At 40.6% G+C, this 19,362-nt stretch overlaps 2 protein-coding genes across 2 annotated transcripts in view; one reads left to right on the top strand and one right to left on the bottom strand.

Moving 5' to 3' along the window:
• cUnh22orf23 (chromosome Un C22orf23 homolog) overlaps window positions 1–13,453 on the bottom strand; it is a 44,792-nt gene extending 31,339 nt beyond the window's left edge. Inside the window, exon 1 of the mRNA XM_084074223.1 lies at window positions 13,366–13,453. The gene's annotated coding sequence lies outside the window, so the exon portion shown is untranslated. The remainder of the gene's footprint in view (window positions 1–13,365) is intronic.
• A 501-nt stretch (window positions 13,454–13,954) lies between these two features.
• LOC311038120 (uncharacterized protein) lies at window positions 13,955–18,325 on the top strand. The gene is made up of 3 exons (XM_084047469.1): window positions 13,955–14,188; window positions 15,238–17,540; window positions 18,220–18,325. Exon 2 carries the CDS (start codon window positions 15,313–15,315, stop codon window positions 16,606–16,608), a length of 1,296 nt encoding a protein of 431 aa, XP_083903595.1. The 5' UTR covers window positions 13,955–14,188; window positions 15,238–15,312; the 3' UTR covers window positions 16,609–17,540; window positions 18,220–18,325.
• The last annotated feature ends 1,037 nt before the right edge of the window (window positions 18,326–19,362 follow it).

The following is a 19,362-nucleotide window of genomic DNA, read 5'->3' as shown; positions in this document are numbered from 1 at the left end:
GTCAACCTCCAGAGTTACCTTGTCACGTAGATATCTTGTCACAACAAGATATCAACGTTAAAATAACGTCTCCTGTGCCCACTGAGTGGGCGGTGGGAACAGGACATCTTCCAGACGTCATTTTGACGTCGATATCTCATCATCACGACGTCAGACAAACAACAACAAATTACATCTTGTTTCAGTGTCAAGTTTTACCAAGGTGAAAATACAATATCAGACAATATTATTTGACAAAGTTTAATAAAACAACATTATTATATATTTTTTAAACTTGTAATTGGCACATTTGAATAGGTAGTATAAACAAACAGAAATTACAAGTCATATTGTTGTCCAAACAGTTACAGGTTTGGTGAATAGGTTCAGAGCCCAAAGTGCCTTTGTAGGAAAATGATTCCATTTGTGAAACTTTAAAATAACTAAACAGTACAAATCAATAAAAACAATGAAGTGCATTCTTTGAGGCATGTCTATAACATATGCACCAAGGGCAAAAACGTTAAAAAGAGAGAGAAATAACACTGAGCTCCCGTAAATCACTTGGAGAGTCTTCTCTGCATCATTCTGTTTAATTTGTTGAGGGTTGCATTGTTCTTTAGTTCCCCTAAAGATAAATGACAGGAATAAGCTATTTTAATAACTCTAACTTGATTTTTACATTATGAAACATCTTTATTGACTGACAGATATCTGTTCAAAAGTTTGGAATCAGTGAGAAATTATGATTTTGAAATTAACTGAGTTTGCAGATATGAGTACTGTCTCTGATGGAAGGGCCATCACAATTGCTTGATCTAAATCCTATGTTGGGAACAGCTATACCGTAAGGTTCATGAGAAGTTTTATACAAACCAGTCTCAAAGTACTGCAAATTCTACTGAAAATATGGGGTGAAATTTGACCTGGATATCTAGAGAATATGACATCTAGAATGCCTAAGGTCTTTAAAGATATTGCTGCACTTGGTGGATTATTTAATGAACAGAAATGTTGAAGAATATAAGTTATTATTATTATTATTATTATTATTACCCTTATTATTATTACTATTACCATTATTATTATTATTATTATTATTATTATTATTATTATTATTATTATTATTATTATTATTATTACATTTATCATTATCATCAGTGTCTTGGCTGTACTTACTTAATTTTCACAGTGATTCCAAACTCTTGAACTTAGGCATAACTGCCAACGTATATAAAAATAATCAACATTTTGTAGCACTCCTTTTTGAATTTGAAAGATAACGGAAAGGTCAAGTTACATCGGGCAATTAAAATGTTTAACTTACCATATGCAACGTCAAAAAGACACAGGCCCCGGGGACTTATTCTTGCCATGATGTCAACAAAGGTTGTACTGGAGTGTCAATTCATGTGACATGAGGAACGGCATCATTCTTCTGGGTGCATCATCCAATGAATTACCTCCTGTGTCTCCAACCATGACAACCTGAGAGTATGGTAAAAGTCACAGGAAGGAAAATGCCATATTAAGTGGACAGCTAAGATATTATTCTATCGTTACACCTCTTAAGGTCTTTAAACACCAGGGACATGACGAATAAATTATACAAATACTTCTTTAGAATATATTGATGCTATCGCATCAAAACTATTCATATACTGTATATGATGCCTTTAATAGCGGTGAAAAATCAAACTTGTTTTAAATCAAAATTATGTTGCTTTATTGTCAAATAATAGTGAAGTTCAGTGTGGAGGTACTTACCCGATGTATTCTACTTGAGAGGACCTTCCACCTCTTGATGTACCACATCTAGCATGAAAATAAGAAATACACAACACATTATGAATGAAAAATATACTTGACGCAAGATAGAGACTTCTCACAATGGCCTCATGCCGTGGCACAACTACTTCAGAGAAAACCCAAGAAGAAATTGTATTGTGAACCCAGTATGGTGAATTATATCGAATCGTTGGTTGAGTGAAACTTCACATCCCTACCCTTTCAATATTAACGCTATAAGACTGCTTTTACATTACACTGCTGACTGTAGACTAATGTTTACTAGTTTATCTGTGCCTGTTATGTTTAACTGTGTCAAAAAACTATCATCAGGGTGCCCAAAGCCCTGTGGGAATTTATAACTCAATTCAAAATGTTCCAGGAAAGTCACTACCGTGGGAAACCTGAATCATCTAATTCAATATATATTTTTAAATTACAACCAATTTAAAGCATATTACCCCTCAAATTAACGCCCTGATATTATACTTACTTCGGACTTGGTGGAGGCTCACCAAGTCTTGATCATAGGTGTTTGGAAGCTGAAGTAGCACACGCACACGCACACGCACACGCACACACACACACACACACACACACACACAAAAAAATAGATTAGATAGGCTACCTCTGCCTTCCGAAACATCTGTGGACATTTAAATTCAATATGGGCTGGAACAGCGTCGAAAACGACAGCTATCAAACCTACAGTACACCTACTTCATTATCAGCTACTGTATATCAAGTATCGGTTATGGCAAAATACTAACTGTTCTTCACTCTGTTTGGGCCATTCAACTGTACAGGACTTACTTCAATATTTCAACTTAAGATGGCTTACCAATAGATCTTCAATATAGTGTTTACATTCCTCAGAAATGAAAAAAACGTTGAGAAAACGTTGTATTATAGTTGCTTAACAGCACAAATTAAAACCAACAAAATATCAACGTCTAATGGCGTTAGAATTTAACGTTGTGTAGACGTTAACGTCATAACGTTAAGAAGACATTGGGCTTTGGTCTCAATACCCGACAACAGAATGTCGGTATTCTTTGTCAATTTGACGTTAGCATGATACGTTGAACAGATGTTGGGCATTGGTTACTTACCAACACAACTTAAAACCAACAAAAATCAACATTTAATGATGTTAGAACTTAACATTGTGTGGACGTTAGCATAACGACGTTAAGCAGATGTTGGGTTTTGGTTACAATACCCGACAACAGCATGTCAGTATTCTATGTTAATATGACGTTAGCATGATATGTTGAACAGACGTTGGGTATTGGTTACTTACCAACACAACTTAAATCCAACAAAAAAACAACGCTTAATGATGTTAGAATTTGACATTGTGTGAACGTCAGCATAATGACGTTAAGCAGACGTTGGTTTTTGGTTACAATACCTGACAACAGCATGTCAGTATTCTATGTCAATATGACGTCAGCATGATATATTGAACAGACGTTGGGGATTGGTTACTTACCAATCAATCTTCAACATAGTGTTTACATTCCTCTATTATGTTTATTTTTTTTAGGTGGGCTTTACTGTTAGGCTTGGCCAATATTAGACTGAAAATAATGTCTTACAAGCTAATATAATCAAAACTATGATAAAGGCTACACAAGGCTATTCAAATGCAACCAACCCTTATGCCTGATTTTTAGTTACACAGCACTGTCTCACACAAAAATCAGGCTGTGAGGCATGTGAGCTTTTACCCTTCAATAACACACATTCCCAACTGAAAACATGAATCATGCATGAACAACAGAACTTCACCTAAAATAAGACATTAGCTTTAAAAGCTGCAATTCAAATGTTTAACTCAGCAGCACCAAGCCACCAACACAAAGCAATGGGCATCAGTCCATCTAGTTAATGCAGTATAGCCTCTTTCTAGTTCCCACTGTTTTGCCACAAAAGGCAGGTACTGTAACCATTTTGGGCAAAGGATTTACTCAAACAATGCTGCCAGTTTCAAAAACATGCAAAGAAAAGGAAAAGAAAAAGAAAACAACAAAGCATGACTGATTTGCAATATGAAGAAATCACCTCACTCGGTCATAAACAGAATGTAGAACTTTATTTTAAAAACAAACAGTCAAATATTTCATTTCAAGTTAGAAGGAAATTAATTATGAACTCACCTGTGCAAAAGATTGTGATTCTAGAAGTCCTGGGATGGTCAAAAAAACATCTCCATGCACAAACAAGTATCTCTTCCTGTCTTCTCTCCCTCCAAATTCAAACTGCAGGCTCCTGCAGCAGTTACTGTTGCCCCGCCCAGTCTGGTGTTATACAACTGTGGTCCCACCCACAAGTCCAATGATTCGTCCAATGAAAGAGCAGAACGTTGCTATACTGCTCAGTGATTTGAGGAGACATTTGACAATCCAGTTTGAAATGTATTATTATGACAACATCCATACAACGTTGCAGTCTAACATCATTAGACGTAGATATTTGGTTGGTTTTAGGTTGTGTTGGTAACTAATCAATAACCAACGTCTGTTCAACGTATTATCCCAACGTCAGGTTGACGTCAAATACTGACATGCTGTTGTCGGATATTTGACCAAACCTCAATGTCTGCCCAATGTTATTATGTTAAATGTCAGTTTACATTGTATGTGTCATATGGCATTATGCTGTAGGCCTAATGCAAAAAGTGAAATATTTCCCTCAATCATTTATTTGATTAGCAATTAATATAATGCAAAAATAAAGAACTGCAACAGCTATGAAACATGAACAATGGTGAAAATCAGTACATTTACTCAAGTACTGTACTTAGCATTGTATTTTTTAAATTCACTTGTGTGTTTCTATCTTTTGATACTTTATTATTTTACTCCACTACATATCAGGGCAAACAATTATTTTACTTTTTGTGATTGATTGATTACTGTATTAGTCAGAAATGTAAACAGCATGAGGTACAGTCATGCATTTAGGCTGAAAGGGTAACAAAAAAGTGTCTGTCTGTCTGTCTGTCTGTCTGTCTGTCTGTCTGTCTGTCTGTCTGTCTGTCTGTCTGTCTGTCTGTCTGTCCATCTGTCCGCCCTTCCGTCCACCCAGTAGTACATACATAGTGGTGTGGATGATAAACGGTGTCACAGTCACACACTCTTGCTCCATATGTCACAACTAAGGAAGACCCTGGTTTTGAGGTAGGCCGGTGTCTATGCATTGTAATGTATTGATGCATTTCTTTTCATATGGGTTTATTATTTAGGGCAGCATAGGTTACTGGTTAGATAATCAGAAGGTCCCCGGTTTGCCTCAAAGGCCCTGGACGGGGCGAAGTGTCCTGAGCAAGACACTGTAGGGGTGGACCCTACAGTCCACCCACCCCAAGCGCTCAACATAAAACATTTGAGCAGCCATAAGCTGAAACTGAATTTGCCCTCTGGAACTAAGGAAGGTCTCCTGAAGCAAACTAAGGGCAAATTATTGACGATAAAGAGTTGACATGGCTGTCTATCTACCTCACTGTCGGTCGCATTCCTTTAAGATGCAGCTGGCTGATCACCGACAACTAACATCTGCTAAAGCGGAAGGGAAAAGGTATAACTGGCCTTAACCATGTTGCCTTGGCTCTAAATCCACACTGGCAAAGAAACCTGTAGCTAATCAGTCTCATATACAGCCACAGGTTCACTATAGGTGGGATGCTGGCATGTGCCCCAGGAGCAACTTGATGGTATTTGTCTGAAAGTCAAATTCAGTTATCTGGAAAAGGCTGAGGGTTATAGAACTGCACAAACACCTTTCTGGGCCATGGGGTGGCCCTGTAGCTCATCTGGAAGAATATAGTTGAACCACAGATGAAACAGCTACCAATTGCTCTGGTTGGACTATTGCAGGTTAAACAGATGCTAGATCATTACTCTATGTCAGAACCTTCAGTACTTATTGTCCATATTCTACAGCCAGACTATGTTGGATTTTGTTTAAGTAACAGCCACATTAACCCAGCAAAATATCTACATCTAATGAGGTTTGAATGTTGAGGAGATCTTTTCATTATGAAGTTTAGCAGACATTGGGTTTTGGTCACAATACCCGACAATAGCATGTCAGTATTCTACATCAACACGACGTTGGCATAATACGTTGAATAGACGTTGATTATTGGTCAGTTACCAACACAACCTAAAACCAACCAAATATCAACGTCTAATGATGTTAGACTGCAACGTTGTGTGGACGTTGTCATAATAACGTTGGGCAGACACTGAGGTTTGGTCAAAAATCTGACAAAAGCATGTCAGTATTCGACGTCAACCTTACGTTGGGATAATACGTTGAACAAACGTTAGTTAATGGTTAGTTACCAACACAACCTAAAACCAACCAAATATCTACGTCTGATGATGTTAGACTGCAACGTTGTGTGGATGTTATCATAATAACATTGGGCAGACATTGAGGTTTGGTCAAATATCCGACAACAGCATGTCAGTATTCAACGTCAAACTGACGTTGAGATAATACGTTGGACAGACGTTGGTTATTGGTTAGTTACCAACACAACCTAAAACCAACCAAATATCAACGTCTGATGATGTTAGACTGCAACGTTGTGTGGACGTTCTCATAATAACGTTGGGCAGACATTTAGGTTTGGTCAAGAATCCGACAACAGCATGTCAGTATTCGACGTCAACATGACGTTGGGATAATACGTTGAACAGACGTTGGTTATTGGTTAGTTACCAACACAACCTAAAAGCAACCAAATATCAACGTCTGATGATGTTAGACTGCAACATTGTGTGGACGTTGTCATAATAACGTTGGGCAGACATTGAGGTTTGGTCAAGAATCCGACAACAGCATGTCAGTATTCGACGTCAACATGACGTTGGGATATTACGTTGAATAGACGTTGGTTATTGGTCAGTTACCAACACAACCTAAAACCAACCAAATATCAACGTCTGATGATGTTAGACTGCAACGTTGTGTGGAAGTTTGTCATAATAACGTTGGGCAGACATTGAGGTTTGGTCAAGAATCCGACAACAGCATGTCAGTATTCGACGTCAACATGACGTTGTGATATTACGTTGAAAAGACGTTGGTTATTGGTCAGTTACCAACACAACCTAAAACCAACCAAATATCAACGTCTAATGATGTTAGACTGCAACGTTGTGTGGACGTTGTCATAAAAACGTTGGGCAGACATTGAGGTTTGGTCAAGAATCCGACAACAGCATGTCAGTATTCGACGTCAACATGACGTTGGGATATTACGTTGAATAGACGTTGGTTATTGGTCAGTTACCAACACAACCTAAAACCAACCAAATATCAACGTCTGATGATGTTAGACTGCAACGTTGTGTGGACGTTGTAATAATAACGTTGGGCAGACATTGAGGTTTGGTCAAGAATCCGACAACAGCATGTCAGTATTCGACGTCAACATGACGTTGGGATATTACGTTGAATAGACGTTGGTTATTGGTCAGTTACCAACACAACCTAAAACCAACCAAATATCAACGTCTGATGATGTTAGACTGCAACGTTGTGTGGACGTTTGTCATAATAACGTTGGGCAGACATTGAGGTTTGGTCAAGAATCCGACAACAGCATGTCAGTATTCGACGTCAACATGACGTTGTGATATTACGTTGAAAAGACGTTGGTTATTGGTCAGTTACCAACACAACCTAAAACCAACCAAATATCAACGTCTAATGATGTTAGACTGCAACGTTGTGTGGACGTTGTCATAAAAACGTTGGGCAGACATTGAGGTTTGGTCAAGAATCCGACAACAGCATGTCAGTATTCGACGTCAACATGACGTTGGGATATTACGTTGAATAGACGTTGGTTATTGGTCAGTTACCAACACAACCTAAAACCAACCAAATATCAACGTCTAATGATGTTAGACTGCAACGTTGTGTGGACGTTGTCATAATAACGTTGGGCAGACACTGAGGTTTGGTCAAGAATCCGACAACAGCATGTCAGTATTCGACGTCAACATGACGTTGGGATATTACGTTGAATAGACGTTGGTTATTGGTCAGTTACCAACACAACCTAAAACCAACCAAATATCAACGTCTGATGATGTTAGACTGCAACGTTGTGTGGACGTTGTCATAATAACGTTGGGCAGACATTGAGGTTTGGTCAAGAATCCGACAACAGCATGTCAGTATTCGACGTCAACATGACGTTGGGATATTACGTTGAATAGACGTTGGTTATTGGTCAGTTACCAACACAACCTAAAACCAACCAAATATCAACGTCAATTGACGTCAAATTAATACGTTGATACAACGTTGGAAGTTGACGTTGGTCCAACGTTGGATTTTGGTTAGCTGACGTCACAACCTAAATCCAACCAAAAATCAACGTCAACGGACGTCGCGTGCCAGCTGGGAAAATATATTTTTGATTCTATGACCTACGGTTCAAGAGTTATAGGCCAAAAAGTGAATCGGCCTGTTTTTTTTAATGGATATTGATATGGATAATTGTATGGATACTTTTCAAAATAAAGTTTGGTACCCAAGGCTAGAATCCATCAGTAGGTCCTAAAGAAGCCTCATAAAAAAATTGGCGCTTTTATCCGCTTCGTTTCAATAATGTAAAAAAATGGGGTTAAGCTTCTCCACTACCTAGGGTAGGTACCCTCACAAAAAACATGCAGTAATCCTGGTCACTTTACTGCCTCCCCCTGGCCAGCCGGGTCACCTGATGGAGGGGAAAGGAACTGGTTGGAATAACGTGTTCCTTCCACGCGCTACGTCCAACCAGGGAAACTCTCCCTTGTCAGGTGACAAAAAGGTCAGTTTGCTCTCATGCATTGAAGGGGGCATGAGCTCGGCCCTGGCCTCCCTAGGTTGGCAGAGGGAAGGTAGTGCCCAGGATTACATAGACAATTGGCACTGGGTGTAAAAAATAGGGTTACAAAATCGTGGGATACAAATTTTAGAAAAAAGAAAAGAGTTGGAGTCGTGCTCGCACCCTCTATTTTGAAGATATAGTAGGCAGGAAAAGATTACAGGAAAGATTACATGACTAGAGAACTGGACTGAACACCAGTAGGGAATGTAACTTTTGTTGTATGCTGAAGTGATGTTTTCTGTTTTTATTTTGTGTTTGTTGTGGTGGTAATAGGGTTGTTGCTTGCAGATAAAAAACAAAACAATCAACTTACCATGCTTCTAAGTTTAAAAACGCACAATATACTGCTGTTTATTTAGTATACTAAATTGCCAATTCGCAAGAAAATGTTGGTACAGGGCTGTAATGCGCTTTCAATAAAAGCATCATGCACATGGCATATGTTTGTGTGACAGAATGTGTCAGTGTCTAGTGAAACAATGTTCTTTATTCTGTGTAACCTTATCCGACCTGAACCTCTAGCACAGCACAGTTCTCACGTGGGCAGTGGCATCCGGAGAAAGGGTGGGGGGTTATTATGTAACAACTCCCATTTCCATGCACCCTGCTGAACAAAATGCAAGAGACTATCTCTCCCTCTCTCTCTCTGGACTTATATGTTTATATAACTGCACAAGGCTTGTCCATTGCTAAAAATGTGTCTTGATTCAAAGAGCTCACCCAACTGTAAACAACTAAAACCAACCTTGAAAAAGAAAGGTACACTAAAGCCTGAGTGTATGTTGGTGCAAAGAATGCAGCAGAACTGCTTTATAATCAAACATGGCTTGGGGATGTGTGTGTGTGTGTGTGTGTGTGTGTGTGTGTGTGTGTGTGTGTGTGTGTGTGTGTGTGTGTGCGTGTGCGTGTGCGCGTGCGCGTGCGCGCGCGCGTACGATCGCGAGCACGCACAGTAAAACCTGGAGTGTTAATGTAATGTAGCATTAAAATGGATTTCACTGAGTGCTACTTTTCCTTATTCGAAGTGACTGCCTTCATAAACGCTAGATTAGTACCACCAAGTATGGTGGAATTATTTTGTAATTAAGGGCGGACTAAATATAGGGTATAATAATGTCATTACAGGGGGAAATAGAACAACATGAAGTGTAAGAATAAAGGGGTTGTACATAACAGGGTATTTAAGGGGTACAGTAATGTTGACAGATTTAGTAGCCTATACCACTTCACCACAATTTCCTTTTTTAATTGGATACAGTATATTAATAGTAATAATGCATGCTTATGCCTTTTGTTCCCCAAATGAAGACAGTGAAATATTATAATGTAAAATCCTGAGTGTTCATTTAGCCTAACTCAGAGAGTGTACAAATGGATCCAAATGAACCCAACCAACTAGACTTTGGTTACATTTGTTCACTCTCCAGTTCTTGTTCTGATAGGGAATTTTCCATTAACCTTTTATATAAGTAATTCTTAACAGAGATCTCGGTCTGAACTTTTCATGAACTAAAGTTTGATTTATGTATGTGAAGTATGAACATCTATTCGCGATACAGTCTGCCATTGTTCATGTGTTCTGCGTGACTTAGTAACGATGTACTCTGACCACATGATACGACATCTTGCTACTGTTTCAGATTTAAGGCCAGAAGCAAGTCCATCTCTCTGTTCTTGTGCACGTTCATGGGATATCATTGTTATTACCCCAAGATTCCTTGGGCCATGACGCAACTCCCCATATAGGCCACGCCCATTTCTGTCTGGATAGATTTTCCGCCATTTTGAATTTTCTTTTTGCGAAGAACATATCTCTGCTGTCCAGCCAGAAACTGCTAACTCCAAAACGCTCATTGTTCAGGAAACGCAAAAACAAAATATACGTTTTTCAGGAAATGAAGAAAACCTTATATTTTTAAAACAAAGCAATACTGCCTCATCAAAGTTGGTATAGTGACTTTATATATTGTCAGATACTTGCATGTGTCATTATATTATCAACACTTTAACCAAATCGCGGGTAAATCAACACTTTACCCAGCGCAAGTGGAGTTAGCAGTTTCAGACGAGCAGAAATCAAGCTGAAGTGGAGTTAGGTGTCCAAACAACAATAGCTCCACTCGCTGCTGAGGGAGAGGTTTCAAAAGGGTACAAATTCTCAGAAGCTAACAATGGATCTCCAAGCTCACAATGCATCACAACAACGTGTGAATTAATGCCCTGATGCTTCATGCCACTTATTATATAGGCCCACAATAATAAACAGGACTTTAAATATTACAATAACTTCTGCAAAGAGGTAGTAGAATAGCGCGACAGAAATGCTATGAACGCCTTTCTTCTTGTCACATTGCTCTCCTCATTAAACACTTAATAGATTTTAGAAATATAATTACTTGTTTTCATAACATTAGCGTCAGTGCTAAGTTTGATAAACAGGTACACTGCATAGTTTTAACAGACTACGGGGAGCTTGTTTACGTGGTCCTCCTCCTCGTTCACTGCGCACCGCGCTCTACTCATGCTGTTGAAAAGCAGCGCTGTAGAGGAGAGGGGGGAGTTGTTTGTTTTTGACGGACAGTTTGAGGATCCAATGGAGTTGGGAGTTTTCGTCAGAGGCGCTTTTTAATACTTTTCATTGGTTCAAATGTTTTGATATTTTACACAGACCTAAAGGGTGTTCAATAGCCTTGATTTATGAAAAAAAAAAAAAAAACTGAAAATGGAGTTAGCTGGTCCTGGCTGGACACCGACGATATCCAAACGGCATTTTGATAGTCCTCACGGTTCGTCCGTAATTGGCTTCCAAAGTTAGTGGGAGGGGCCCGTTTTACCAAAAATGCCAAAAATCACGAACGAAACGTCCGGTCAATCCCAAATTTAAATCACATGTCGAGGGTGGTTTACTCAACAAATACCCAAAAGCATTTCCACTTTGATCCATAGGGGGCGCCACAAATGCGCAAAATGTAACCGTTTGATGCAAAAACATGATTTTTGGGGGGATCAGTTCTCTCAAAAAGAAACGCAAGTGATCTCAGGAGTGAGGTGACAATACGATTGCCATGTTACATTTATGGGAGGGGCCTATTTCTTTAGTGGGAGGGGCCTATTTCCTAAAATCAAAACGGCACGTATCACAAACGCGGGATTCGATCGGCACCGAATTCGAATAGCACGTCGCACGGCCTCCGAGAGTATTCCTCCAGGCGTATTCCTCGAGTCCCGGCAGCCGCGACCAGCGTCGGCGCAACCACACTTTGCAATTTCCCAGAATTGCGACGCGTCTAGTTTACACTCATTACCGGTGGACAGTAGCAACATTTTAAACCAGAGAACCTATAAACAATCTAAACAGACATGTGCTCAGTTATAAATCTGAATGATAATAAAAGATGATTGATGAATGATAGATTAATTGATAAGCCCTGAGCATTTTGACCAATGAACCCATTCCAAAGCCTATCAATAGAATCTGTAGCTTTAGTTCACACTTTGGGGCATACTGTGCATGAGATGATGAACGCAAGTGAAATGGGCCTTTTGTGAAGTGGACCTGACCTGGCATAGAACACACGAGATGCACGCACGCACACACACACACGCACACAAGTACACACGCACGCACACACGCACACACACACACACACACACGCACGCGCACGCACGCGCACGCGCACGCGCACGCGCACGCGCGCGCACGCACACACACACACACACACACACACACACACACACACACACACACACACACACACACACACACACACACACACACACACACAGAATGAAAACATTTACATGCATGACTTATGGGTGGTGTCCAGACTTCACAGTGGTTTACACCTGACTAGCTGTAACTACAGAAAGGCTTATAGGGTCAGCATAGCTTTGTTTGTCTAAGACTATATTGGCAGAACACAGAGGAATCCTGGCCAACAGGGTAATCCTTTTGGCCACAAACTGGATGGGCTTATATATATTTTTCTTCCTCAAGGCAAATAGAAGGGACATGGAGAGAGAGAGAGAGAGAGAGAGAGAGAGAGAGAGAGAGAGAGAGAGAGCGAGAGAGAGAGAGAGAGAGAGAGAGAGAGAGAGAGAGAGAGAGAGCGAGAGAGAGGGGAGGGGGGGGGGGGAGAGAGAGAGAGAGAGAGAGAGAGAGAGAGAGAGAGAGGTGTTGCAGTTAAGTGCAACACATTTGTGATGATGTGTCTCCTGCTACTTCTGAACATTCACCTGAAATTATTTATATGGTGTTGTATGATTGTATTGTATTGTGAGAATTCCTGAGTGTTAGTTAAATTAACAGCGCACACTGATGTCCTTGAGGGTCTGGGTCTACTCTACTGTATCATTGAAGTTATGTACCTCTTTCAAAATTCTTTACAACTACAAAAACATGCAGATCAGGATGCGGAAGAGTATAGGCCTAAAAACACATACAGTGTTTCAACAACATTAAATAAATATAGGATTTCTATTTATTTATCATTATCAATTTTACATGGCCGGTTGAGTTCTCTGCAATTTTAAGGAAGCAGTTAATGTTTACCACAAATAGGCCTACATGTGAGCTAGATGTATTTATCGATTTTGACATGTTTAGTCATGGCTAGCACCCACCAGTGCGTCCTGTTCTTTCACCAGTAAAGCTCGTACTTCTCTGTACATGTACAAAAAAATATACATAAGGTGCTTACCCGGTTTCTCCAAATGTTAACTCACGCTTCGGAGTCTTTGTGCACTGTATTAGTCCAAATGTTTCAATAAAGAAGTGTTTTAATCCCGTCTGTGGCCAAACACCATCCCCCCCCCCTCGTTTACTTCTTGTTTACATTGAGTGTAATACCGGCTTTCACCGGATGTGTCCCGTCATCACCGCCCATTGAGGAATACAGGGAACTTCCGACAGAATCCAACACAGACGGGATTAAAACACTTCTTTATTGAAAAATACGGACTAATACAGTGCACAAAGACTCCGAAGCGTGAGCTAACATTTGGGGCAACCGGGTAAGCACATTATATATATTTTTTGTACGTAGAAGTATGGGCTTTTTTACTGGTGAAAGTGCAGGGCGCACTGGGGGATGCTAGCCAAGACTATCGTAGATACGGAAGTAAAAGCCAGACTCGATAAAACACATCTATGATAGTTGATCCAAGGCTAGAGAAAGAAGATACAATGAGGTGAAAAAGAATCATCGTCACCCTCCCACCAGCTCAAAGCGGATAGGCTTCCTGTTAACAGGATGGCGCATTAAATCGCGGGGGTGGAGGAGGTTTTCTGCCACCTCCAGCCTCCAGGGCCGCGCCGGGTTCAAACGGGGTGATGATCCGACCCCAGCTGAACCGATGTGAAGAAACTAATAAGTTGCGGCGGGAGTCGTTTATAGCAGCAGAGACGAGGTGAAGTACAGACACGCTGCAGCACTACTTACTGCCTCGCTGGCTGCGACTCTCATTATTGATTTTTTTGAGCAGAACGAGGGCTAAAGGAACGAGTCCATTTTGCATCTCCGGGTAAGAACTGTAGCCTACATACTGTATTGTAGGCAGTTTGTCAATGGCAATGATTTATTGCCACCTGTCACTTACAGTGTGGATTCAGTGCAATTTCTGTTATTTTATTATTGTTATTATTATTATTATTATTATTATTATTATTATTATTGTTATTATTATTATTATTATTATTATTATTATTATTATTAAATAATAATTTCGATGTTGAATGGCAGTGGCTTAAGTGTGAATGTTTTATAATTGAGAAATGCAAAAGTATTGCCTTTATTGCTCAATGCTTACAGTGGGCGTTTTGGCAATAAAAGCAAGAAGAAGTGTGATTATAGACTAGGATAGCTTGTTAATAAACAGTTGTGACAGTGTGTGTGTGTGTGTGTGTGTGGGGGGGGGGGGGGGGGGGGGGGGGGTATTACTACTACAAAACATGATTGATAAGTGTTGTTGAAATAATTTCAAATATAAGATATAATTAAATAATTAAATAATTTGACAAAAAAGTTAGAAAGAAAGTTGGTCAGAATGCTTTCTAAATAGCCTATCAAAATAGCCTAATAAAGACATGTAAGCTGTATTGATTGATTGATTGATTGATTGATTGATTGATTGATTGATTGATTGATTGATTGATTGAATACTTTATTAACAGTTTGCTAAAAAAGCACAGGAAGTACAGTTCTATACAAGGTCTGGATTAAAACCCAAGAAAGCACTATGGCTTGTTTCCATTGGGGTCCTGTGTATTCAATTAATCAAAACACAAGGCATACAAATATACATGCAAAAACATATAAACGTGTAGTAATCAAAAAGAAAAATGTACAGAAAGAAAATAAAGAGTAGCTGTAGCTAGTAGCCTACCCTATTGAAAGCCATGCCATTTAAATCAAACCGCTGTAGTGTTGTTGTGCTCGCACTTACTCTTTTGAGTCTTTTCCCCCCCAGCAGTATTGACAGTCTCTTTCCCCATATTAAATTGGTAAATTATCTCTTTCCCACAGCTAAGAACTTATAACAAACCTCTCGTTTTTATTTCCTGTGACCACTAGGAGGTGCCACTTCGATACAGATCATCTATAGCTCCAGTCCTCCTGTGACCCCCTCACACACCAGAAACTCTTTGCATGAGTTTGGCAGTGGCAGTGCCCAGTCTGGGGTGTTTGAACGTGAAAGAGCACACCATGGGTACTGTCCTGCAGGATCTCTCCATGCCCCCACAGTTAGATGTGGAGGGATCAGAGGCCAGGCCTAGAGGCAGGTCCATGTCCTTCACCGATGAGGCTGTTTCCATGGCCCGAACCCTACTGGGCCGCGCCTCCACATTCAAACGTAGCAACAGCCTGGTTAGCAACACAGGCGGTAACAGCAGCAATAGTGATGACGACAATGGCAACATTGCACGCCGCAAACGCGAGTTCATCCCTAATGAGAAGAAAGACGATGGGTACTGGGACAAGCGGCGCAAGAACAATGAGGCAGCCAAGCGGTCGCGGGAGAAGCGGCGGGCCAATGACGTGGTGCTGGAGACGCGTGTCCTGGGCCTACTAGAAGAGAATGCCCAACTGAGGGCCGAACTGTTGGCCCTCAAGTTCCGCTTTGGCCTGGTCAAGGATACCTCTGACATCAGCATTCTACCGCTCTCTTTGCCTCCCTGCACCCAACCAGCAACCACTGCCACCCGCTACTGCCAGCTTCACAGTGATGTCTCTTCATTCACCAACACTCCTTCCTGCTCCAGCACGCACCACATTCAGCCCTACCCTCCACAGCAGGGTGCCATGTACGGGCCGAGGGGAGCTGGGGTGCCATCAGGTCGTAGTGCAGGGAGCACATCGGAAGACACTACTGGCTTATCCACCTCAGGGAGCTCAAATGTAGACAGCCCTGTGTTTTTCAATGACGGACCAAGTGATCACAACCGTCCATCCCCACGAGCGGTGGTGGTGGAAGAACAACAACAACAAGGGTATGACTCTCAGCCCTGCGCCCCGGAGGCTAATGAGGGACATTGCATCAGAAGGCAAGATTCAGCAGAGGGCTTGAAGAGCCTCCCACATAAGCTGCGCTTTAAAGGCATTGATGGAGGGGAGGGATCCCTCTTCTCTGACAACAGACATACTTGTTTACCTGTAGCCACAGTAGGACCCCACATCCAACAGAGGAACCACCAGCAGGCTGTATGGGAGGGTAAGGTCGATAGTCAGGCTCCTTGGCCTAGGGAGGAGGCCCGTGGTGGGACTGAGCAGCAGTACCGGTGTCCTTCCTCTGGATCTCACGGCTCCTCGCCTGCTCAGATCTCTGCAGAGTCCAAGTACACAATGGAGAATGACAGCCTCAAATCCCAGCTCAGTTCTCTGTCTCAGGAGGTGGCTCAGCTCAAGAAACTCTTCTCTCAGCAGCTGCACACTAAGCTCACCTAAGATCAGTCTTAAGCCTAATTCAAACTTTGTTGTACAACGGTATGGCTTGCCAAAAATAATACAAATAAAAATATATATTTTCGGCAGGCGACACAATCGCTAGATAGTCGTATGATTAAATTAGGCATTAGCATGCTATGTCGGCCAACAGTAGAGGTTGGAAAGAGGACCGACTTCTGGCTCGAACTCAGAGACAGATCGACATTCGAAGTGATGTATTCCCTCCTGTGTCTTTATTACCATAATGACTGTAGTTACTTGTTTAGACATGTTTCCTCACTGTGGACTCACATAGAATTTAACTGTGCTAATTGATTTGTCATACAATCTGTGATCAATACATTTTACATGTGTGTCAGTTTAAAGGACATTGTATATTATTTTATTAGAGTCCTTGAATGAACAGGTCAGTTTGAAACACTGGAAAACATGGTAGATAGGCTACTTTTAGCAAATGGTAACTTGGTTCAAATGTACTACTCACTGGTCATTGAAGTATCACTTATGTCTGATTTATCCATGGTTGCATGACATTTGCGTGCAACTAAGTATAGATCAGGCATTACTGTACCTATGTTAGACTATCTTGTGACACAATGTTGTGACCATGGCACTGTAGATTTTCTATTTTCAGATGCTGTCATCATTGTGAACTGTACTTTTAAAATAATAAAGAAATATATTTTTTTATATAGAATAGCTTTGCATCTTTTATGGAAAATAATAATGAAATTGAGGTCTTTCTTACATAAATATTATAGTAATAATAGGACATTTAGGCTAAAAGGATAACACAAAAAAGTCACAGGGACTTGTTTCCATTGGTCCTATGTATTCAATTCATCAACAGAGCATCAAATATTACACATTAATACATGTCATCAACAAAATTAACAGGTATATACAAAGGAGAAAAGGAAAAATCACACCCTGTGTGAAGGTAGCGGCGCCTTTGATACATTTTGTCATCGATATGTGTTTATAATGTGTTTATAGCCACGTGTCATGTGAAGCTTGACCAATCACTTTGTTGACGGGTCTGACCAATCTGAACGTTGACGGGTCTGACCAATCAGAACGTTGACGGTGAACACGGACAAAGTCAGGTATAGAGCAGGATCCGCTCTAGGTATAGAGCGGCTAGCGCCGCTAAAAATGACGGGTCTGACCAATCAGAACGTTGACGGGTCTGACCAATCAGAACGTTGACGGTGAACACGGACAAAGTCAGGTATAGAGCAGGATCTCTATACCTAAAGGTATAGAGCGGCTAGCGCCGCTAAAAATGACGGGTCTGACCAATCAGAACGTTGACGGGTCTGACCAATCAGAACGTTGACGGTGAACACGGACAAAGTCAGGTATAGAGCAGGATCTCTATACCTAAAGGTATAGAGCGGCTAGCGCCGCTAAAAATGACGGGTCTGACCAATCAGAACGTTGACGGGTCTGACCAATCAGAACGTTGACGGGTCTGACCAATCAGAGCGTTGACGGTGAACACGGACAAAGTCAGGTATAGAGCAGGATCCGCTCTATACCTAAAGGTATAGCGGCTAGCGCCGCTAAAAATGGCGGTAGTGTCAGACTAGACTGGTGACGCGAGGTTAGTGTCAGACACCTCCTTTAGAAGGGAAATAAAACTAGCTCCCCTTGTGACCTTCTGATAGATGTTTTTTCAGGCAGAGTAGTAGAATGAGAATTTTCCCATGCTCCCTCTGGTGTTGTGGCTGTGGGTGTCACTCACTCATGTAACATAAAATAACATATAAACCCTCAACATTGTATGCTATCTTATTGCATAAATCATAGTGATATAGTATTATATGTACTGTAGCTACTATAACACCAAATTACAATACTGGGGAGGTGAATCTTATAATGCACTAAATAAGCATTAGCAATTTGCTTAACGTAACATGCAGGTAGATTTAAATCTAATGTAAATCTAAGAGGAAGGGGCGTCTGAGCATGTATGGCAAGCCTCACTGCAAGTGGAATTGGGTAAATACAGCAAAAATACAAGACTAATTAAATACATAAAGACATTATTGTCTCCACTCCAGTGATTACTTTAAACAACTGTTCTACGTGGTTTGGTATCACATTTTACCAAAGGGAGCTCAATGCTAGAAAGTACACAAATATGTTGCACTCAACGGTTTTGTTATGCTTCTGTGATAAGAACAGCGATTGGACTTTCTGCATAGAAAGTGAATTACATGTTTTGTGTCATGAGACACATTCCCTATACTATAGTATAGAGGCTGTAGCAGCGACAATTCATATTCAGGTTGGAGAGACAGGAGACAAGAAGATAAATCTTTGCTCTTTGCAAGCAAATACAGTACCATTATTATGTGGGAAAAGGGTCTATGGTACAATACATCTTGAGTTGAAATGTCCACAAACTGTAAAATGTTCTATTCTGTAACACTCTCAGAATTTCTGTTTGTTTCCTTCTTTCTTTTCAATAAATACTTGAAAATTCCGGTTGCAAATACTACTACAATGCATCTTCTATAGTTACTGGAGCTGTAATGGTAGACTACAGTGACTTAGTGATAGGGCGGGGTGATGATGAGAGAGGAGACTGGCTGTGAATGAGTCATCTCTCAACATCAGAAATAGAAAAGCTATTTTTGGTAACAGAAAGACAGAGATGGATATTGATTGGCCCACATGGGTGAACTGCTAAGAATGAAGGGCAGTACATTAACTCTAGGAAAGAGTGCAATGGAGTAAATGTCTTTA

Source organism: Gymnoscopelus microlampas (assembly GCF_963454915.1).
Source record: "Gymnoscopelus microlampas genome assembly, chromosome: 2".
Lineage (NCBI taxonomy): Eukaryota > Metazoa > Chordata > Actinopteri > Myctophiformes > Myctophidae > Gymnoscopelus > Gymnoscopelus microlampas.
This window is presented reverse-complemented; position numbering and strand designations above follow the sequence as displayed.

Coding starts and splice junctions, on each gene's coding strand:
- LOC311038120 (XM_084047469.1), top strand. CDS start 15,313: ATGAGTTTGGCAGTGGCAGTGCCCAGTCTGGGGTGTTTGAACGTGAAA.